This window comes from Pteronotus mesoamericanus, unplaced genomic scaffold (genome assembly GCF_021234165.1).
Source record: "Pteronotus mesoamericanus isolate MK-2021 breed Mesoamerican mustached bat unplaced genomic scaffold, CSHL_Meso_final contig_182, whole genome shotgun sequence".
Lineage (NCBI taxonomy): Eukaryota > Metazoa > Chordata > Mammalia > Chiroptera > Mormoopidae > Pteronotus > Pteronotus mesoamericanus.
The window spans coordinates 23,491,545-23,516,692 of record NW_026555078.1 but is presented as its reverse complement, the minus strand read 5'-3'; the positions used below and the strand labels follow the sequence as shown (position 1 = coordinate 23,516,692).

Sequence of the window (25,148 nt, the reverse complement as noted above, 5' to 3'; positions counted from 1 at the left end):
TGAATGTATGAAACAGAGTTTTTAATCCTGTTAAAGTATTAATAGCATTTTATTTTGGTTTAATTTTAAAAGAATTTTATCTTGATTATCCTCTGTACATGTTGCTTTCAACACTAAAGTTCAGTCAGAGTACCAAATGCAAATTAAAAAAACAAAAAACATGCTTTGAGCTTGAAAGTTTGTAATGGGTTTGGATGTCTTGGGTGAATGTAAAAATTGAAATTGATATGATTGTATTATTTCTACTTGATTGTTTATACTTTGGGTTTTTCTAACATTATCAATATGTTATGATTAATCAAGTTTCTATTGAGCATCTCTACTACAGAGAAGATATTGGTATATTAGGTATATAGAGAATATAGCAAAAATTAAAAATAGGGCCTCATCTAAGAACTACAAATTGGGAATATTGTCTGGTGTTTCTTTTAAATCATATTCTATGTATTCAGGCTAAAAATTACAGTTGTTCAGTGTTAGTGTCAAAAAAGTATAGGAAAAACATCATTCTTGGGTACTGTGTTCACAAAATAGTCATGGGGGAGTTATTTTAAAACTCACCAAATTATTGTTAAGTCCCTCAAAAGAACTTGCTTAGGGCTGATTTTCCTAGAATAGATTTGAGTTCTTGGGGCCTTATTATATAACTATGAAAATGGAATAATATTTCTTAAGGCCATATTTTTCTCTATACAGAGATGGCATCAGTTATTCTAACTTGATGATGAGGCTTATTTAATTTATTTGCCAAGTACAGACCTCTTTGTAAAAGGGAGAAAAGGTCAAAGCATGATATTACTATTTATTAATATTACTTATTGGAGGAGAATGCAAAATTCCACCCTTTAAATGCTCTTCTCTGCTCAATTATCTAATACATTTGAGCGGTATAGAAGACACTGAAAGAGAGAGAACTCAGCAAACATTATTGGTCAGAATGAATATCATATGCAATGGAGATACAGTTTACAAAAAGGAATGTGATAAATGTATTTTAAGTCCACTCAGTTCTATATAAGGGCATATTTTGAATTCTGTGGAATCCATTTTAATCATACTGATAGTCTTTCCCACATATTTTAGCCTCTCATTTGTATTTGCTAATAAATGTTTCCTTATTTTACAATTCCATCTATCATATAGGTAAATTAACCTATAATGTTCACAATCTTAATAGTGGTATGCCTATTCTAGAGCTTTTTAATTCTTTTTTATCATTTTTTCATAGCATCTAAGACAGAATTTTTATTTTAATCTCATTTTAACAAGAATCACAGAATTAAGAACTATAGAGAAGTGTTGAGGGTTTTCCTACAAGGTACACTATCATCATCAATAAGCTAAGTTAGAAATAAAAATGGAGAATGTATGTTAATGTCCTTTCCAGTAGCTTTGAAAAGTTCAACTTGTAAAATTACATGTATTGATGTCAGGGTATTTTATATGTATGCTCATTTTATCATACTGATTTCTTTCAGCTTAAATGTTTTGTGGATCCAAACTCATGTTTAGTTTGTGAGGTATTTTATGTACAGAAGTAAGTATCAATGTATTGGATGACAAATTGAAATCATATACAGCCTTTGAAATATATGTGCTTGAATTTGTGAATCTCCCATTTAAAGTGCTTTTGACTTAATTTTCACATGACTTTTGATACTACAGAAAACAATCATGACCATAATAAGGTTATTATATAAAATAACACTATTTTATAATAAAATAGAGCTGGCTCTGTATTATACATAGGGAAACTAATATTGAATATATGCCTTGAAATTGAGAGTGGAGAAAAAGAAAGTATGTTGATGCTCAAATGTTTGCATTTTAAGAAAGAAGGAGAAAGAGAGGAGGGAGGATGGAAAAGAGAGGATAGGGAGAAAAGGAAAACAAGCACTGGTTTTTAATTCTGTTTTCTGACTCAGTATTTAAAGTATAGTTCACTTATTCTGAATTTCTCCTATTAAATAGTTGCAGAGCACAAACAGCAACTTATAGAACAAGAGTGAATTCAGAAAGACCTTAAAGATATTTTTGGATTCATGTTCCATGAAACCATGAATGGAGTTCAGACTCACATGGACTTTTATAGCCATAGTTTGCAACTATATTAGCAGTTTTCCTTGTTCTATTTCTAAGTTTGCCCTAGGATAAGAAGGGTCTATTTTTGAAATTTTGCTCATGCCATTCTGCACTCAGCATTGCCTAGAGTCATTCATAAAAATTGGACTTGCTCTTTTGTTTTTGTTGTTGTTTTTGTTGTTGTTGTTGTTTCCCCTTTAGCAACTTGCTGCTATACCAGTACACAGCCATTAAATCTAATTCTGTTTGAGTTACCATGCCTAACTGTTCTTGTTGAGAAGTATGACATGAACTAATACATGGCTCTTGGAGAAAACTGCTCTGTATATCTGCACTGAAAGAAAAATTCCTGTAGTAATTTAGCCCTTTGAATTTAATATTGAAGCTGCAGCAATAGATGATGAGCTTCTGTACAGTACTTGACGGATAAAGGAATTCCCCAGCAATAAAAGTGAGAACTGAGGGAAAAATCATCTTCTGCAATCAGATGCTGCTAAATTAGTCACTGGTACTTCTCAGTTGTGGAGGTAGGCAACCCTTCAAAGAATGCACGAGTGAAGAGTAGGAAAGAGAAAAAATGAGGCCATTGAGACCTGAAAGCAGTTGTATGAGAAAATGTGGAGTCAGTCTTCAACCTCAAATATTTGGCTCAGAATCTGAAGTGGTTTGGGTCAAATAAGAATGACTTCAGTCATCTTATCATCCAATTTTACAGCCTAATCGTACAGCTTTAAATATATTAAATAAGACTTAACTCCATCATATCCATGACAGTTACAAACTGCTTTTTAAACAAACTTTGCAATTGTTTTTTTTATTTATTTTCATGTTACTTTATTATTTGTTGAAACTAAACGTGTTTTTGTATATTTCTTACCTATTTCTATTATTTCTTTTTTCTCTTTTTTTTTCTTTTCAAGCATTTATTTATTTATTTATTTATTTATTTATTTATTTATTTTTTAAATACATTTGTCTCTGCCTCCCCCCCCACCACTTTCCCTTGCCCCCTCCCTTCTTCCCTCCCTCAGCTATTCCCCTTTGGTTTTGTCCATGAGTCCTTGCTATATGTTCCTTGACTTTCCCCTTCCTGTCCCTTTCCCTGCCCCCTCCTCCTTCCCTCTTGTCTCTGTTGATTTCTTTTCCTTTCAGTGTTGCTGGTCATATTTTCCTTGCAATTGCGTTTAATATTTCATTGTGTATTAGAAGCATTGATTTAATGATCATGTGATCAGTACCCTTCATTAGTTCCAGTAAGCATTCACCTTTTTTTGTGTATGCATTTTTATTTACTAGAAAATAAATTAAACTAGATGCTGTTTTTCTAAGTAGAAAAAATATATTCCTTTTTTCCTTTCACATTAAAGTTTTATCTTGAAAATATGGGAAACAAGTGAATGTTCCTGAAATTGGGCATTGAGTCTTTGCATTCCCAAATCATTTTTATGGATATGAATTATTAAGTGTTGCTTAATTTATCAGTATGTTCCCAAAGAAAATCAATGTAAGTACAGTAATTGAACCACACAACTGTCAGTTTACTCCAGCTTTTGATATGGAATCTAATGAAGTTGAAACAAACAAACAAACAAAAATACATGACCAGAAGCTCAGAATTACCTAAATGAGCTCCATTAGCTCATTTCCCTTTATAAATAGCAAGTTTGTCTGTAATGTCCCTCGTTCATGATTTAGAGCCACGTAGTACAGTTTAAGAGTTCAAAAGACAATTCAAAATAATCTTGGGTTATTCATTCAACCTCAACTGCCACCATTATATATAGCAAGGGTCTCTGGAGCCTTGCTATATATAGGTCAGTGATTATAGCATTTCTGAAGTGTTCTTGGACATATAGATACCACTGTTTCAGTCCATCTATATCACTATCCTTTCGCTTGTAATTAACTTTAGATATGACCGAGCTGGTTTTCAAGACTTTTGTCTGAAATATTTCCCAGCTAGAATTATCTATCTACTCGTTCTTTATTTAGTCATCTCTCCTGATATATATTGTTGTACTACATCATTGCTTTAATGTTTGAAGTTCCAAATTTCCACAAAAAGATATTTTGCTGTTCTAAAGTCATGATGTGGTTCAAAATACCTATTATTTCTCTGGCACATACACCTTTTTAAATTTTATAAGCTATGCCTTTTGACTCTAGCCTATTAACTTCCAAAGATAAAATCAGATCACAGGTAATATTGCTGCTTTTAAAGTCTGCCATGTGTTTTAAAGATTGAAGTAAGAAATGCAAAGAGAAAAATAACCTATAAAAATCCATATTCTGGTATTACCTCATTTACATTCACCCATTTTTTACTACAGTTCCCTCACTTTACTCTTTTCTGTGCTTCTTTTTCCTTTCCTTGTGTTAATATGTCTTTTTAAATAGACACTACGTATCTTTTTTTAATCCTTACCTGTTTCTTATTTTCCTTCCTCTTTTCAATGAATCCCCAACCCATCTCAGCCAGTGAGAAAGAGTATGAACTTTAATAACTGTTGTTAAAATGAATAGGTGTATCTCAGTTTGCTATAAAGAAACAAAATGGGGTGAGCATAACTGCTTTAGTGTTTAAATATGGCAACCCAGCCATATGCTGTTCTTATATTCTAGGCCAACTAGCTCACAGGAATATGGGAGAGGTAATCTAGATGAACCAGCATAAATTAATGAGGCCTAACATTTCTACCTATAAAATGTTTAAGTCATATAGTTACCATATAGAAGACTATTTATGAAAAGAATACATATTCCTTTTTCAGCTTTGTTGAGTTAAAACACAATGCTAATGAATACAGATTTCTAAAGCCAGTTAGCTTCAAAGTTGTTCTGTGATTACAGACTCTAAACTAATCCTAAATATTGTATTGCAGTTATGTATGCAGATGAAGGACTCAGAAAGGATGTTTTGATGGTTCAGAACAAATCTATCAACAATTTGAACAAATAAAATAATGGTCAGTCTATCCTAAGGGGTTTGAATTTTAGAAAAATTTTTAAAAGCAAATGTCTGTCATTTTCAACAGCAGTTTCTTTTTTTTTTTCATTTTCAATAACGTTTGTCTTGTTTTTCACATGTTCAGTGAATATGGATAAGCAAAGAGAAAATAAATTACTTTTGAACTCCCCCATGTTAATTGCTGTTAACATTTAACAGAAAGAAATAATTAAAATGCTATCATATAACATTAAGTTATAGCATATTAATAGTAATGCAAATGATCCTAAATCATGGAAATGCACATTGTGTCCTTTTGGAGAATCAGTCGATTTTTGCTCAACTGATCTGAAAATTCAATTCAATATTCCTGATGGTTCATGCATGTGGTTTTCTAATTCTCTTTTGAACCAATTAGAACACATTCCTGGTTCTCTCATTAATACTTTAGATAAAAGTCTTTGACACACATTCATTTTATATTCATATAAGTCATGAGTTTACCTTTTTTTAAAAAAATGAACTTTTAACATAGTTATCCCTCCTCTGTAAGCTAAAAGCCCTGTTTTAATGGCAGTGGATTTTCTCTTTCCATTTGATTTAGCCCAGACATCTAAAACTTGAGACTTCAGAGAAAATAGAAGGGATATACATAATGTAAATGAGAGTCTAATAATACTTTCAAACTATGTCTGTTAACTGTTTACTTGTTTAGATCATGAGAAGCTTGAATAAAATCATAATATATCCCACAAATGGATTGCAATATAAGACTTCAGAAAACTTAGCTCTTATCCCCAGTCTTCAAAAGAGCTTCCTAAACATTTTCTGAACCATTGCTACTTTAGTAATACTATAGAAATGCCTTTGCCTTTATACATCTGCCATGTGCTTATGAATGCTAGATAAGCATTTAGAGAAATAAGTCATAACTTTCAAACCAATATTGCAATATACCAGTCTTTGATATAGAAGGAAAACAATGCAGCCAAATTCTTACATAGCATATTATACCCAGTAGAAGCAGTAGTTTTGTTTGTTTGTTTTTTAATGAATAAATAAGTGATACAATATGACACTTAAGAATGTGTAGGGGAGGAAAATAATTTTCCATCTACTTTTATTAGTATGTTTGAGGTCTTGCCTGAGACCCCACTCTGCCTGAGACCCCCACTCTGATGAAAAATTAGTAAGAGAAAAACAAACAAATTTATGAACGTGTATACCTCTTTTATACTTGGAAAATGCCCAAGGAAAAATGAGTAGCCTAAATCAGTGATTTTCAACCTTTTTCATCTCATGGCACATGTAAACTAATTATTAAAATTCTATGATACACCAAAAACATGTTTTTAACTGATATGACAAAAATAGGCATAATTTTGATTCATTAATATTGGATGGCCATTGTTGTACTGGCTGTTGTCATTTTTTTATTTGACAACCTAAGAGAAAAGGGTTCAGTGCTGTAGACTAAATAATCAGATATTGCATGTTTTAAAATTTTTTATGGCATACCATTGTACCTCTTACTGAACACCATTGTGCCACAGCACATCAGTTGAAATCACTAGCCTAAACTATCTTCAGCTAAAGACAAAAGGAAAGTAGGGGCAGGGAGGCCAATCTGGGAGAGGTTAGTAGGAAAAGCACTGTAAGCAAGAGTTAAGATTGGTTATGCAAATTTAAATTAGTGCCTACTTCATTGATAAAATTCTCGTGATTTAGAGTCATCCTTCTCTTTTAGGTACAGAGATGGAGATACTCTTATAAATGGAGATTTGTTTTATAAATAGTACTGTAAATTTCCCATACAAAAGGATTACTTTAACTCTTTTTTCAAAGCGTCTTCTGTATCTGCTGTTTCTCAAAATAATAAACTCAAAATAATCTTTATGCCAAAGGGGCACACTTTGGGGTGGCATGTTCTGCTACCCTTCAGTGAAAATGAAGGAGAACATCAAATCTAGTTAGAAACTCATTATTTCAAAATTCATGTTTAACGAAATCCTATGTGATGTTCTTCCAGAAATGTCAGAAAATAATAATAATTACAAATGCCCAGTAATTCAGGTTTTTATGTTTTTGACTGTATCTATCTCTTTGCCTCTTTCATAAAATTTATCAGTGCTTTTTTAAACTTTTTTCCAAATACTTAGTTTGATCTAAATTGGTCTTACTTGATTTTACTTATGAGAGCTGCCAAAGTCACAAGAGAAATTACTGTAGTTAACACTCTTTATTGCAGGTCCAGAACATCATCCAAACAGAAGAGTGATAATAGTAACAAACATACTAATAACTAATACTCATATCCCATTCACTCTGGGCCAAATAATCTTCTAAACAAACACTTTACACATACTATCTTATTTTCTTAACAACCATATGAAATAGGTATTGCTATTATTTTCATTTTATACATAAGGAAACAAAGATTTAGAGAGATTATGACTTATTCAGCATTATACATCTAATAATGATAGAGCCAAGATTCATCTCCAGGCAATCTGGCTTTAGATTGCTACTTCCCAAACTTCCTTTCATCGCACCAGTTTTTCTTTTCACATGCCTATTCTAAGTAGTTCTCATTGCTAAAAGAAATAGCAGCAAAAGGGCAATGAAAATTCATGATTAGGAATGCAGTAGTTGCCATTCATAGATTAAAAAGACAGGGTCATCTACTACTGTGCAGAAAAAATGAATTCGGAAGTCGAGAGAGCTAAGTTCTGTTGCTAATATTGGGGAAGATAAATTTTTGTTCTACTCTTCTAGGTTCTTTGGCTGGTCTAATAATTAAATTGACATAAGACAGATTAACAGGAGGAAAAAATTAATTTTGTGTATATGGGAATCAAATAAAAATATGAGGCCCAATGACAAGAGAGGCAGTTGAGGTTTATATGCCCTCCTGAGCCAAGAAAAGGAATGGGGGCCTCAGGCTTCAAAGAGGACGAGGTAATTCACAACACAAAACGAAGAGCAGATATTTGTCCTGCCATACGGATAGATTCAAATAAAAGTTATTTCCGGTAATAGCTCTCTCTCTCTCTCTCTGAATCAGGCCCCCTATCTAAATTCTTTTCGTTTTAAGTAAGAGAGAGGTAAAGTTTTTCTTGAATCTGCTGGGTCTTGGTTGCCTTATCTCAAAATAATCCACATGCCAAAGTGGAACATGTTTGGTGGCATATTCTGCTCGCCTACATTACTTTACTTTGTGATCTAAAGCCGGTAACAATCCCTGTTTCTCATCTCTAGAATATCTATAAATTTCTCGGTAAAATAATCAGTTATTCATCTGAAGATTTGCAAATGGTGTCATGAATAACCCTAAATCCTTATTAGTCTAAAAATGTTATTTAGCTTTGTTTTACATATAAAATTAGGTAGTATATTTTCCTCATGTTTATCATAATCAACATTAAAATTCTCAGAACATCAACTCAAAAATACTGTTGGTACCAAATTGAGAGTGGCTCAACTTATAAGTAAACATACATAGGAAATACATTAATAATAGTCATTGATGTTCAGATTCATATTCCCTTGAGACATGGTGGGAACCAGTTTTATTCTTAGAAATGTTCTACATATTATACTGTTCTCTTTAGGAATAAGAAACTCACCAATTTTTACCTATGAAACAGCATAAGTAGGTTTTTGATTTACAATGGTAATTATAATTTACTTCATTATCTCTGTAACCTGTCAGTTACAGCTTGTTTTGGAAGAGGACAATGCTGGAAAAAAAAAAATACTTACATTTACCCAAGACTTAAGAAAATCAGGGGAATGTAAGACAATAATAATTACACAACAGTGGCAAAATATTTAAGAATGATCCTCTAGAAAAGATTTGTAAATTGTATCACTTATAAATATTGTCTGTGCACCTTCAAAGGCTTATGTTATGTTGCTCTCTGTGATCAGCACATAACTAAGAGTTCAAAGAGTAACTAGCTATAGAGGGCATGCGTGCGTGCGTGTGTGCGTGCGTGTGTGTGTGTGTGTGTGTGTGTGTGTTTATCTTTGGTTAGAGAGTTTTAAATGTGATGACTGTTAAATGATTAGTCTATTTAACTAGTTATCTAAACCAGTGGGAAAAGAGTGAAGCAGAATTTCTTCTTTTTGTCTGAGGTCTTTATAACTTTTTGATAACCATATTCCTTTTTTGTTTTGTAGAGGACCTAGTAAATGAGCGATTTCTTAATTCAGAGACCAATTTTATATAATTTTTCCAAAAAAAGGACTTCTTTTATATATGATTTAATAAAGGGCAGCAGATGGAAGTGGGAAAGGTTTCTTAGAGCCACAGAATTCTACACATAATAGGAAGCTTGGAAATTATCTTGTTCTGAGTTTTTTTCAACCTTTTTTCTCCCATGGACCCATATAGGAATCTGGCAAAGCCTACACTCTGCAGAAAAAGAATAATTTAAATATATGAAATAGAATACATAGGATTACAAAGAAAACAAAATTGAAATTATTATCAAAATATGTATAAAAATAAATTATGATATAATTTTGCTTTATAAATCCATTAAATAATAAAAACCTAAGAGCAAGTTGTTAAACTACTGTAATTTGAAATCTTGATGAACATCACAATATTTTAAGGTGCTCATAATACCTTAAAACAATAGCTGCTAACATTACTGTGGCTTGTCACCTAAGCACATAATGAAAGAAAATGTTCAAATTTATTTAGGTTGGTGTATATAAAAATTACAGGTTTTTTCTCTTCATTCCTGTGAATGGGCCCTTCTGACTTGTATTCACAGGTTCTCTCTAGGGGTCCATTGACCTCAGTTGAAACCTCTGGAAATATCCTCATTTTTGCAGTTGAGGAAACTAAGTCCCATAAAAATGAGATAACTTGACTAAAATCATACAAAACAAAATTAGATTAATCCTTGCAGAGGTAACCTCAGACCTTTACTCAGCCCTTTTTGAAGCTTTAGTCTAGAGATTTGGTAATTATATTGTTACCGATTGATTCATGGCATGATCTGGAGCAAAGTCTACATTCTCATTGTGCCTCAGATTCTACCAGTATACAATGCAAGTGAATTAAAATCCACATAAAGATGATAATAATAATGACAGATTTGTATTGCTCTTTTTTATTTGTAATAGTTTCCACTTTCACATACATTACCCCACTTAATTTTGCCCCATTTTATGGATGTTGATTGTTGTGTCTAAGGCCACACAGCTAAGAAAAGGAAAGAACAATGTTAGAAACCATACCACTGAACATTCCCATTATTATGCTGCCTTTTACATCATAAATAAACCAGAATTTTGAGTTCTTCAGTTGCATATGTGTTGTGATATCATAAATCTAATTGAACACAAATGAGTAGTCATTAGGCTCAGAAGAGCCAAATACTTGGATCCTAATTTATAAATAAAGTGAATGAATGGAATTATGGAAGAGGGCTTTTCTATACCAGTCATCCATGTTTGCTATAAGAAGTGGGAAAATAAAGAAATAAGATTTAAGACTCTGAGATTGTAGAGTTGCTGCCTAATGTTTAAATCAAACCTGTTTTGGGGTAGGCTAAAGAGGCAAATAATCTTGAGTAAATGCCAACGGGGTTCTTTTTTTTCTATTCTCTTATTTTTATGAGTAAATGGCATTCAGTGAAGTTCTTTCAAAAACAGATTATTCTTACATTAAAAAATTAAAGTGAAAGGGGCCATGATGCATCAAAAATCTTTATTACCTCTCATTCTAGTAATCTGGCTGTATGAGATACAGAATATCCTGGTCTTTTAGAAAATAATCTTCTTAACCTGAATGGAAACCTTTGGTATAGAATAATCTTTTATTGTACTCCACATGTCACTATTTAATAACCTTAAGTAATAAAAATAGTAATAAGTTTTCCAAACTTTTAAAATCATTCTGTAGGGTGCCCATATATTTCTTAGATAAAATCCACATACTCTTCATATTATATCTCTTAGTATTAGCAGACCCAAATAAGTAAAAATTATTTTTAAGCTAGTACAGGAATGATTATGATCATAGTGATACTATAAAAATCATTTTTAATCTGAGATTGAAAAACTATAATTACTACAGAATAAATATTCAAATTTAGCAAATATTTACTCTGTACAAAGCACTATGTTTGACATGGTAGAAAGAGAATATAAAAAGAATTAAAGTCAAGTCCTTTCCCTTCAGAACCTACCACATATTTTGGGACCTGCATCAACAATTGGAGTATTAGTTCAGGGAAGAAGCTTTAAGAGCTTAGGTAAACCTAAAACTAGATTGTTAGTGATAGTGGTACAGCCATATAAATATATTAAAAGTCATAAAACTGTATACTTACAATGAGTGAATTTTATGGTAGGTAAATTGTACCTCAATAAGGCTTTTAAAAGAGTTTAGGGAAAGAAGAAATTATTCCTGATTAAGGAATTCGGGCAATATTTTTTGCACCTGGTATAATTTAGGCTGGATATTTTCTTCTTTAGATTGGGTCTTAAAAGACAAGTAGTATTTAGATCAGAAAATAAGCAATAGGTTATTCTAGAGAAAGGAAACAGCTTGCTAAGATCTAAGAGTTCAAGAGTAAAAAGAATATTATAGAGGAATTAGTTCAGATTTTGCTCCATGCCTTAGATTAGTATGGCTTGCTTTCCAACCAGTACTTATGGCCATATGGCTATGACTTGGTCTATCCCTATTGAAATACATAACTGTACATGGATGCATTTCTTCCTTTCAATTAAAAATAAGTATTTGCCTCCATTTTGAACTGATGAGGAAGTTAGAATAAGAGTGTGCACTTACAGAGTTATTTCACAACGGTCAGTGGCTCCCCTGATAACAATTCCTGACCTTTGTTTCCACCTTGATTGCTGAAATCACTGATACTTGTATGATTTCCTTTGAGCTCTATGGTCTTTATTGTTCCTATGAGGAAACTGAGATTAAAGAATGACCCAGAGCCAAAAATAAAAACGACATGCTAACAAGAAAGTGAAGATATTCTGGCCTGCTAAGAATAGGATGAGGGAGAGAAAATGGTAATATAAGTAAATGATCTTTGTGCAATTAAAAACCTGCTAACTAAATTGCATGCCATACATAACTCAAAATCCATCTCATACAAAAAATAAAATAGATGAAGTTAACTACTATCATCAATTATAGAAAAGCAAATTTGAATTTTTTCCTAATGAGCTGATATTACCTTATTATTAACAGGAACAGGAATGGCCCATATTTTATTGACAGTAGAGAAAAGTACGTAGGGAAGTCAGTAATGTTTCTAAATATATAGCTTTTTCTTGTTTGCTTTTCAAAATATAAAAAGATTAAAGTTTAAATTGGGTGTTTTAAAAAACTGCCATAGAATTTCTCAGATTACATGAGTAAGCAGATATATAGAACCTTAATTTCTAATTTTAAGTATGCTTGCTGACCAGTAAAATTATGCTAAAAATAGAGAGGGCTTTCTTAACATCCCTCAAAGATGACTTCTTTTGTTCTTGACTTTAACCCCATTTGACTAACTGCTCAGAATTTTTCAGTGAGTCATATTGTGTTAATTAGTTTATTTCAAGTGTTTATAGGGAAAAAAAATACATATTAGCCTGGTGAGCCGAAAAATAGAGACAATTTTTAAGAAACCTAAGTTGTGTTAACCTGCCATCAAATATAATCTTTATTTTAATATTTATACCTCTTTATATTGTTATGAACCTATTCTTAATGTGGATTTTATTTTATGTTTCTCTCCTTCCTCACTTCTGTGAGATGCAGAAGGGAAAGGGTGTTTGTTATTCACACATTGTACCCCACTAACTGGTGTTACACATCTGGCTTCCACTGGAGAGCCCCTGACATCGCAGGGAACGGTGATCAAAATTCCACATACTAGCTTCATGCTGGGGGCTCGTAGCTACTGCAGCATTGAAGAGGGTCTTTTCCTGGCTTCTTTAAAATGAGCATGGTGATGGGATGGTTTAAGGGAAGAACACCTCTCAAATTACATAACCACTGCTGCGCTTCTGTGTGTCCTGCTTTCTTCATAACAGCTTGGCACTACATTCTTTCCCTGTATCTTAGTGGGCTTGTGTATGTACGAGTGGGATGGGGGTTGGGGTGGAAGCTTGTCAGTGGATGGTTATACATCATGCATGCATCTTTAAATGTTAGAGTGATGTGCCTTTCCTTATGTGTCACAGATTATGGTCACAGATTAAATCCTCTGTGTTCCTGAGAGACTGGGCCGTATCTCTCTTATTGGTGTGAGATTCATGTGTTTTGATGTTTACACCCTCAATTGTTATTCATGTTGCATTAAACATAAGTTGAAATGTTCTCCCATAAGAGTTAGCTTTTCATGTTGGGCTGAAAAAGTCTTCATTTCTGTGTAGCAATTCATGTTATTATAACCTATGGCTTTCAATTGTACCTCCCATAATGAAGAGCTGACTTTAAACACTGTGCTATTCTTGTTATGACCTAAGCATAAGGTAAGTAATTTCTCTAACTGTATCTAAAGATTGTGGTTGTTTGTTAAAATTTTCTCAGCTTTGTTTAAAGCATTTTCACTTTTCCCCTTACCATTTATTATGTGCTCTCCCCCATTTTATTTTCTATTTCATGACTCTAAGACTTGTTAATAGACATTGTGATCCTCAGCAAAATTATATTAGACATGTAAACACATGTTGAAATGAATTATATGAATTATTTGATGTCTGAAAGCAGTCTTGATTAGTAAATGAATACTTATGTTTTCAGTAAGTCTCTTGTATATTTTGTTTCCTCCATTGACTTTAATATAATATACTGTTTCTACACATTGTTTTAGTTTTTATTCCAGTTGAAAGGAAACTTCATTGTCAACACCATCAAGTCAGGCGTATTCCAATAGAATAAAGTAATAAATAATCCAGTACCATACCTTTCATTTTTAATTCCTGAAAAATTGGTATTAAGCTTCAAAATCTTGGCTTTATTTTTCAAACTTCTTTTTTATTTCCATTGAATAAAAAGCCAGGGTAAGATAAGAAGGAAAAAAACCATTAAACTTGAGACAGACGTGTGTTATCTTCTTTATAGTTCATACGTATAATAACAAGAATAGTTGTTTCTCAACTTTATTCTTTCAAGTAAATTCCATTTCATTGTGAGTTAGGTAAAATCTCTACGTTGGGATTTTACAAAATGAAGTAAATACATAAACATAGTGTAAGAGAGAGGGACATCTGCTAGCTACATGCATAAATATCTTTAAGTTTTTTTAATTATTTTCCTCAGTTTTTTTACATATATACTCAAGGTCACAAAAGTAAAGTTTATGTAATTATTTATTTTTAAAGTGATTTCCCTCAACTCTGGGTCAAATACCCAGTGTACCATAAATGAGAAAATATTGGTTATACTGCTGTTGGCAATTTGTGAACCTAAATAAATACCCCAGATTCAGGGAATTGAATTGTTTTTATCATCCAAATTTCTCTTCCAAAACAATTTGAAATATATAGTTCTAAACTGAGGTGCCACAAAGCAAAATTTAAGTTTAGTTATTAAATTTATGCTATGAATGAACTTCTTGTTAATTTTTTAAGCCACTGAAGGAAGGAAGACAGTGTCCTTTTATTGTTTTAGTTTGGGTTTGTTTTTTGTTTTGTTATTTTGGTAAAGCCAGCTCGTATTTCACCACCATTTCCATTTAGACATTATACAAATCTGTTGAAACATTTGATGAGACAATTTGAACTACTCATCTGAACTGTTCTGTTCATTATAAATCTCTTGTTTCTATCCATACACTAGCTCCACTCTAGATTGGAAGGGCTTAAAGATGAACTCTGGAGGAATAGAGGCTACGACTTAAGAGTAACTATTACTCATCAAAGGAGCTGCTTTCCATTCGCAAACATTGCTTTGCGTTATGGGTTTGGGCTCCTTCTGTTTCTACATCTTGTTGAAGACTTTCTTGACTTCCATTTGACTTCTCTGAACTCTGTTTTTGTCTTTAAACATTTTCCCCTTTCTTTTTCTTCTCTCTCCCAGATTTTTCTCTCACTCTTTAGCTTTCTCTTGTGTTCTTTGAATCGCTTTTTAAAACGTAGTTTATCTCTTTATTAAGCTTGTCTATTAATTTTTCTATTAGTGTTTGTTTATTTTCTCCTTTAAGGTTGTAGTGGTGTAGTTACACTTATTTTCATTTCATGGTATGCCAACTTGCTTGTTTATCTTGCAGCAAGTTCATTAGTCATTCTTACCTTCTTGGTATGAATTTTCAATAAGAAGTAGCAGAGCATTCCGCATTTACATATTGTCCCCTTCTGTACACCCATACTTTCTTTTCTATTTACTAGAGTTACCCCCTCGAACCCCTCTCTTCTCTTTTTTTCTCCTCGCTCTCGTGTTTTCTTCCCTGTATTGTTTTAAGTAGTCATTAATTTCTTTCCCATTTGGTCCAGAATTGTTCCTCAATAAAATTTCTGAGTAAAAGAATATAAAAATACTGTTTTAGATTAGCTCCTTTTTTCTAGTATATTTAAAATTAATTAAACAATCTGGGCCAAAAGAGAATAAGTTTAACATCTGGAATTATTTTTCGCCCTGTTTTTCTTTTTCTTTTATTTTCTTCCTTTTTTTTTTTTTTTTTTTTTTTTTTTTTTGGTGTGTGTGTGTGTTTTTTTTCTTGTGTGTATGTTTGTGATATTTTTTTTTATTTTTTTTTTTAAGCATTAACAATTGCTTTTTTCAGGGAAGGACAACCATAACCCACCCTAAGTTGCAACATTCCTTTCATAAGTTGTTTCATTACAATAGTAGATTGTGTTAAGCAATAGAAATTAATTTGTTGTGTATATACCCATTTGGGGCAAGCTGCTGTGGAATGGGAAAAAGAGGTGTGGAGTTTAAATACAATTTCTTCTAAAATTAACAAGTGGTAGTGCCATTCAGTGTGGCTCTTGAATTCAACAACTTTGTAGCATTTAAAAGAATGTTCCACTTTGAGATAAAATATTTTAATCAAAGCCTAAGGATTTCTGATTGATAAACTGTATACACACCTAAGAACTGGTAAATAAATATGTTCAAAATCATTGATATCCAACAAAAACATCTTTTATAACCAATATTAATAAATATAATAAATAACAAATGTCACTAAAATCACATATAAATATTGGATCTGAAGATTTTTCTTTTTTTGTCTTATTAACATATACAACCAAAAATGACTACAATAGAATATTTTATTACAACTTTATTACTTGAACTGCAGTATTCTAGTCAAGAGATATTCATAATGCCTTAAGATTAAGGGTCTGTTTTCACAACTGAATATGTGATAACTTGAATTCTTTTCTATATACTAATTTCAAATACATATCAATAAAAAATTGCCTTTGGTTTTTACGTCTGTCACATTTATAATATTATACTCCAAATTTTTTTCTATAAACAGTTGTTTAAAGTAAAGAAAGGATAATATAAAATATATATAACAAATGTAACAAATTTATGTAACATATTATGCTATCTGAGATATATAAAACCTTTGCTCCTAGACCTCAGGAGCTTGCCCACTAGGAATGCATACGTATCTGGCTATCTATGTTCTAAGCCCTAAATTACTGAGTTTATGCTTTCTCTACAGGTCCAGTCCAGGTGCAGCAGCAAGGAGAACATTCTCAGAGCCAGTAAGTATGTCATTATTTTAGATGGGCTACTGAATTAGAGCTTGTGGTTCAAGAGGAATGAGAACTAAAAATAACATTTTGGCCGGTGAATGAAGAAAGTAATAGGTAACATTTATATCAAGAATATGAATATTAGGGATTTTACCTTCTAAAATTATTAGTATCAGTATATTAATGGATGTTTCCCAATTTTAATTGTTTTGCAAGCTGACAGCAAAACTTTGATGTCAGTCCCAGCTAGGGCAGTAATGAGCTCCTTTGTGATTCTAAGACGAGAGCCCTCTTTCATTGCCCACTGCCAAAAAGCTATTTAAAAACAGACTAACTGAAAATAATAATAATATAAATTCACTAAAGGCTCTAATTAAAAAAAAAGTGACTCCTAAGAGGATACATTGTAATCATTTTGTGAATATGAATTTTTTAAAGCTCTTTACTTCACAGGCGCATGTTTTAAAAATAGTGCCCTGAGCTATAGATGAAGAGTCCTTTATTTTATTTTATTTTTTGTTTGATTACTATTAACACTAACTTGCAAGTCATTTAACTTTTTGCATCATTCATTTTCTTATTTTATAAAAAAGAACTCTAAATAGCTTTTCCTTACCTGTATCCTTGAAACGATGTGACATTGAAGGTTGTCCCATTAAAAGGTTTGGAATCCTACAAGAAAAGCGCTACATAAATGCTAATTATTTTAATATTGTTCTCTGTCACTTAATATTAATGGTATCATCCTTTCTTCTTCCCAATCTTTATCAAGAGAGGAAGTACAGTTAGATCATACTGAAATGGGTCTATTTGATACTTACACATGTTACTGGAAGTTTTAGTAAATAGGATGATTTATATTTCCAGTAGAATGTTTAGTATTTAACAATCAAAATATAATTGGAGCACTTCAAATAGGTAAAAATGAAATTTTTATTTTAATTTCTTTAGTGTAAAATTTTCCAGTTTCTGTGTTGTGAATCTGTTACCTTAGTTTGAAGCCCTTGGGTCGATAGGCAAGCACGTTGCAGTTGTTTGCTCAGGACCTTTATATCAGAGTTATACAAAAATAAATGTGAACAGCTCTATACTTTTGTGAGTTTCCACAACATTTGGAAGACATCAGAATCTGAAGAAGGCTCTCCATTTATAAGAGATGTAAAGTCCTATAGTCCCATCACTAAGGTTAAGAAACCTAAGAGTCAAGGGACTGATTGAATATTCACTAAAATAGGTATAAATGAATTTTAAAATGACATCTTATGATGATTACTGTACAATTCCCATTTATGGTTGATCCTAAAATGATGACGGATAAACTGATAGTGATTATGGTGATTAGGAACAAAAATAATTTCTTACAGAGAACAGACTTCTTGAACACTTTTTCACCTCTCATGGATCTTTGTGTTGTTAAGACTGCCTTTAATTTCAGTTAATGCTCCTCCTGGCTTATTGGCTATTAATCATTTTGGCTGGACATCACAAAGGTCCAGGTTTTCCTGATCATGGTTTTTTAGAGTGAAATTGTCATGTAGGTGGTCCATATAGCCATTTAGACCAATGTAGAGAGCCCATCTAACATCATAGCCTCATAGTTCTATGACTTTGGTAAGTTAAAGTTCTTTCCTCTGAACCCCACTTTATTAACTTATATTCATGCCAATAGCCACACCTAGAACTGTTTCATCCCCATAAGCTGTTCTCAGTCTGAACTCCCTAACTTCAATATCTCATTGCTTATTTAGTTTTCTTTTACCTCGCTTTAGCTCTTCCTTTGCCATGTATTACTATATTGCAGTCATATAGACCCTATTAGCAGTTCACTGTCGTCTCAATACTATGTCCTGCCTCTATTCCTTTGGACCCTTTCCCCTGCTGCATAAAATATCAATTCCCCTTGTTATCCTATAAAATTCTTATTTGTTGAGACTGAGTTCCTGTGATCTCTGTGTTGCCTTCTCTGAGTTTTCCCCAGGCAACATGATGGATCCTTCTTGTATGTCTCTATCGTTCCTTTACTATTGTTCCTTCAAAACAATGTGGTACCTGCATAAAAACAGAGAGAGACCAATTGAACAGAATCAAGAGCATATGCAATCAATTAATATTTGACACAAGAGCCAAGAATACTCAATATAAAATAGATAGTCTCTTCCATAAATGATGCTGGGAAAATTGGATATTCACATATGAGAGAATGAAACTAGACACCTATTTTACACCACTCACAAAAATTAACTCAAAATAGATTAAAAACCTAACTGTAAGACCAGAAACCCTAAAATTCCTAGGGAAAAAAAACATAGGAAAAAAGCTCCTTTACATGAGTTTGATTTTTTTGAATATGACACCTAAAGGACAATCAACACAATCAAAATTCAACAAGTGGAACTATGTCAAAAGCTTCCGCACAGCAAAATAAACTATTAATGAAGTAAAAAAATGACATAGGAAATGAGAAAAATATTTGCAAACCTTATAACTGATATCGGGTTAATATCCAACATATACAACTCAACAGCAAAACAAAAATATAAAAATAATAATCCAATTAATAATAGGCAAGACCTGACTAGACATTTTTCAGAAAAAGATATATGAATGGTGAACAGGTACATGAAAAGATGCTCAACATCACTAATCATAAGGGAAATGCAAATCAAAACTACAATGAGATATCAACTTACACGTATTAGAATGGCTTTCATCAAAAAGACAAAAGATAAAAGCTGGCAAGGATTAGAGAAGAGTGAACCTTTGTGCATTGTTGGTGGAATTGTAAATTGGTTACAGACACTATGGATAATAGTATGGAGGCTCCTCAAAAAAATCAGAAATACTACATGCTAGCAATTTTACTTCTGGGTACAAAGGGGAAAAAATCACTATCTCAAAAAGATATCTGCACCTCCATGATCATAGCAGCCTTGTTTGCAATAGCCAAGACATGGAAAGAACCTAAATGTCCATCAACAAATGAATGGATAAAGAAGTTGTGATTTAAAAAAAAAAAAAAGAAGGAAATCCTGCCTTTTACAAAAATATAGACCTTAAGGGCATTTGGTAAGTGAAACCAGACATAGCAAGGTAAATCCTGTATGGTCTCACTTATATGTGGAATTGTGGAATAAGAAAAATCGTAGAAAAATAGATCATTTGCAGTTACCAGAGGTCCAGAGGTATTGGATGAAGGAATTGGATGAAGATAGTCAAAAGATACAAACTTCCAAATATAAAATAAGTACTGGGGATGTAATATATGACATGATGACTATAGCTAACACTGCTGTGTGGTATACTCGAAAGTTGTAAAGAGAGTAAGTAGATCCCAAGAGTTCTTATCAAAAGGAAAAAAATATTTGTGTCAATATAAGATAATAATGTTAACTAAACTTACTGTTGTGATCATTTCATGATACATGACAGTCATGTTATAATACTGTACACTTTAAACTTGCACAATCCTGTATGCCAGTATATCTCATTAAAGCTGGAGGGAAGAAAAAAACAAAATTAAGCCAAGAGAATAAATCCCTTTCTCAGTCTGAGGAGCCTTCAGAACAATATATAGAGTTATTTGTCAAATTACCCAATTTTCTGACTTCTTTATTTGCTTCCTGGTTTTTTAGTAATTATCAGTGATCCCAGAGAAGTCTACAAGCAAATAAGAAGAACATTCTTACCCAATATCAGCACATATTATTCCATAAGAAGCCAATATTATATGTAAAGCAGCTAAGCCACTGTCATTGTAATTTCATGAAACTTTCAAGTGAAGAGTTATTTAGCCTTGTGACTCACTTGCTGTTCTCTAAATCATAGCATATAGCACCTTCCTTACTTACAAGGCCTCTTGTAAAGCTTGAAGTAAAGAGGCTTGAGAATGAAGAAAGAAATCCAGAATTTCCCTTGAGTGATTAGGATTTTGATTTTTAAATCAAGGCCCACTTTTCTTACTTTTTAAAAATAAATTATCTAACAAGCTAGCAATCTGTTTTTCCCTTAGAAAAGAAACTGATGGGCTAAAATGGATGCTGGAAGAAGCTCCTTGCAGTATGTTGTCTACTGCCTCAGTTATCTCATCTGTAAAATGAAAACAATAGAAGACTATTTTGCACTTAGGGGTAGAAGTTTAGATGGCTTGATTTGAATCTCAATAGGTTCAGCCCCAGTAATTCTCCTATGTTTGTTGAAATTTTGCCCATAAAATATAAAAGGTCTGGCATCTTATTGAAATCTTCAATTTTGGGTTGATCTCCTTGAGAACTTCAATATCCAAGTTAACTATAATCTCATCACAAATAGGGGAGTACTCAGGGATTTCAAGGAAGAAAACCATCAGAATACTTAATCTAAGCAATTCCAGTATTCAGTACACTCTGCCTATCAAGTTGGCAGGAATGATATTACAAGGAATAAAGACTGTCTTTATGTTAAATGTCCAGAGTGACAGTTATGAAGAACATGGAACATGTATCAGAGGATTATTAGAGATATCTACCAATGGTTAGTTTTTTTACTCCAAGAAAGAGATTGTGTTACAGTGTTGAGTTTAAGGTTGATGTAGTGTGAGGAAGGGATCTAACTTAATCCTTTTACTTGTGGATATCCAGTTGTCCCAGTGCCATTTTTCAGGGAAACTGTCCTTTCTCTCATTGAATGGCCTTAGCATCGTTGTCAAAAATAAATTTGCTATAGATGTATTGGTTTATTTCTGGATGTCAATTCTATTCCATTGATCTGTGTCTATCCTTATGTAAATCTTACAGTATTTTGATTACTCTAAATATATAGAAAGTTTTGAAATTATGAAGTGAAAGTCTTTCAACTTTGTTCTTTTCCTATATTGTTTTTCCTCCTCAGGGCCCTTTGCCATTCCATATGAATCTGAGGAAAGGCTTTTACATTTCTGGAAGGGAAAAAGGCTTTTGGGATTTTGATAGGTATTGCAATGAATCCACAGATTGCTTTGGGTAGTATTGCTATCTTAATATTGTCTTCTATCTTACTTTGAATCTTAATGAGAGGCTCACTTTTACAACTCACTTTTATCTTCTATGATAATTTTACATTTTCACAGTGAAGTAGGCCACAGCATGTGGAGATTCCACTCCCAGTCACAAAGTAATCTTAGTATTTAGTCTCTGGAGGAACTTTTATTACACACTATCTTGCATTTTCTTGCCTCTGAAGTGAAACCAACATATCAATGTTAAATTTAGGACCAGTATGATCTGTTGTGCCAGAATCTAGGCACCTCTCCCCAATTTCCCCTCCATCCACTTCTTCAGCCAGGGCCCACAGCCAGACAGGCCAGGCCAATCACTAGTCCTGCAACAGGTTACCCCATGGCCAGCAGTGGAGACCAGGGCCCTGTGCCCACAGTATGTTCAATTCCTGGGGAGGAGCTGTGCACTACAGCAAGTATCCAAGCCATCTCTAATGCAAGGATTTGGAGATGAGGGCTTAAAAGGGTCTTGGTGTGTAAACTGTCTTTGATGATGGCTATTTAAAAGTCTTTCAGGAAATTCCTAAAATGAATAGTAAAATAATTTGTAAGTTTTATCTTCCTAAGCAAGAGTTTTCTAGATTACTAAAGTTATGTTTATGAAGACAGTGAAATAATAAAGTCATGTTTCAATTCTCATTCTAATGTAATAGCTAATGGTAGGTATCCAGGCAGAAATATCTATAGGGTGCAAAATAATTTACCTGCACCCTAACTTCAGGAACCGGCATCCTGCTCTATTTAACTATGTGTAGAATTCTATGCTAATTTCTGGAGATTATTATTTGAATAAACTATAACATAAGTAAAATAGAGACTTTGGGTTTGGGCTAATACAAAGACAAAACTAACTTTTTCTTTTCAATGTATTGAGATTTTACTACTTCAGCAGCAAGAAAATAATATAATGATTCAATTGAGTTACTACTGAAGTAAGGGATTTCACATGTCTCTTTTTTTTAAATGAACATTCTAGAAACAAATGTATATATCTGCCTAACAATGTAATATATGATTAAATTTATATTTCAAATCAATGGGGAAAATAAGGCTTATTCAACAAATAAGTTGCATGAACCACTATTACTTGAAACAAAACAAATATAGAGCCCTATTTCACACATTATTCAAACAACATTCAGGTGAGTTAAAAATCAATATGTAAAATCTAAGGAGTTTTAGGAGAAAATACAAAATAATATTTTTCTTACCCTGAAGTAAAATATTCTAATTAGAAGCTATAATGTAGAATATTGACAATATGACTATATTAAACATTTAAGACTATACAGTAATATACATATAAAAAAGTTAAAGGACAAGTAATAGAATAGGAAAATATTTGCAACACATCTAAAAAAAGGTTAATAGTTTTTTTTTCTTTTTTTAAGGTAAAAAATTATACAAACCTTTAATCAAAAACTGGATAAAGATTCCAAAAAGTCATATAAAGCTTTTTAAAAATGATAAAAATAGGCAAGAAATATACAAAAACAGGTTTAGTTTCAACAAATAATAAAGTAGCAAGTAAAATAACACGTCATTGTCGCAAGTTAATAAGTATTAAAAATATTGGCAATATCAAGTATTGGTGACTGTGAAAGGAACTGGGTACTCATAGACTCTTCTTCATCTCCTTAAAGCAGTCCCTTTAGCATATTTTGCAGTGCTGGTTTGGTGGAGATGTATTCTTTTATCCTTCTTTTTTCTGGGAAACTCTTCTTTCACCTTCCATTTTAATTGAGAGCCTCGTTGGGTAGAGTAGTCTTGGTTGCAGACCTTTGCTTTTCATTACTTGGAATATTTCTTGCCATTCCCTTCTGTCTCATAGTGTTTCTGTTGAGAAATCAGCTGCTAGCTGTACCAGGACTCCCTTATATGTTACTACATATTTCTCTCTTGCTTCCTTTAGGATTTTTGTTTGTCTTTGATATTTGCCATTTTAATTATGATGTGTCTTGGAATGGGCCTCATTGGGTTCCTCTTGAATGGGACCCTCTGTGCTTCCTGGACTTGTGTGACTTTTTCTCTCCTCAAATTAGGGAAGGTTTTCATCACTACTTTTTCAAACAGGTTCTCTATCCCTTCCTCCTCTACTTCTCCTTCTGGTATCCCTGTTATATGGATATTATTACATTTCAGGTTTTCCTGCATTTCCCTAAATGTCTCTTCATTCTTTTTCAGTCTTTTTTCATTTTCTTGCTCTTTCTGGAAGCTTTTTTTTTACCTTGTCCTCCAGCTCACTGATTCATTCCTCTGAAATGAGCCTGCTTTTGATTCCTTCTACTGTGTTCTTCAGTTCAGAAATTGTATTCTTTATTTCCTCTTGCCTCTTGTTGATAGTTTCTGTGTGCTTTTTCATGCTGATATAGTTTGCAGGTAGTTTCCCTGTAGTTTTGGTAATTCTCTCTGAGCTCACTGAGCTCATTGAGCTTCCTTAGAACCATAGTTTTGAACTCAATATCTGATAGTTTACTTGCCACTGTTTCATTTATTTCTCTTTCTGGGGATTCCTCCTTTCCCTTCAACTGGGGGGTGTTCTTTGTCTTCCCATTATTTGTGACACTCTTCTTTTTTGCTTTTGTTTCTTAAATTGATCTGTCTTAATTTCCTGACGTTATGGTGTGAACTTCTATGGTAGGAGACCGCTCTTTTTAATTTCCGGATCCACCTCTGATGATGTCAGATGTTGACCCTGTCTGACCTTAGGCAGTCTGTTCAAGACTTCCAGGAATCTACTGTCTGTGGCTGTCTTGTTCAGTTGTTAATCTAGTCACTTGGCACTCAGCAGTCAGGCTTAGGCACCACAAGGCAAGGCAGAGTCCCTCCTGGGGGGGGGAGGAGCAGGGTATTGGGTCTTCTCATGCTACTGCCTCTCAGGGGAGTGGACTGCCTGAGCAAGATGGCTGCTGCTGTATGGGGGATGAGTCAGCACTGGAATCCCACCAGCTACCCTCTCAGTTCTCTCCCAAAGCCTCCTTCCCCAATCTCTCCTCAGGCATCTCTAGCCCACTCTGCCCCTGCCTTTGCCAGAGACCAGGGTAAGTGGCTGCAACTAAAAATTTATGCGTTGGCCCTTTAAGCAGCTCTTTGTGTCTCCATCTGCCTGTCTCTGGCAGAGAGCAACCCTGCTCCTTTTCACAGCTGGTTGTGATTTGTATACTTTTTGGGCTCTGGTGCTATAGGCTGAAGATCTCCACTTATGGTTTAGACCCCACTCATCTCAGGGGGATCCAACTGGCCACTTCAATATCCTTCTGGTGCTGCCACCTGTGGGTGCCCCGCCTACCTTCTCGAGTCTCTACCGCACTCTTTACCAGTTAGATTGTACTAAAGCTGATTCTTCTGTCTGTCCGAGGTTATAAGGGTCCTCTCTCACTGTTGTTCAGTTGTTTGTTCCAGGTGATTTCTGCACAA

The 25,148-nt window shown here is 33.2% G+C and overlaps 1 protein-coding gene across 6 annotated transcripts in view; it reads left to right on the top strand.

Moving 5' to 3' along the window:
- The window catches only part of GPHN (gephyrin), a 439,737-nt gene that overhangs the window by 292,520 nt on the left and 122,069 nt on the right, over positions 1 to 25,148 (top strand). For all 6 annotated transcript variants that reach the window (XM_054567416.1, XM_054567420.1, XM_054567421.1 and 3 more), the window contains one exon: positions 16,687 to 16,729. In XM_054567416.1, the coding sequence (XP_054423391.1) occupies positions 16,687 to 16,729 (43 nt within the window). The remainder of the gene's footprint in view (positions 1 to 16,686; positions 16,730 to 25,148) is intronic.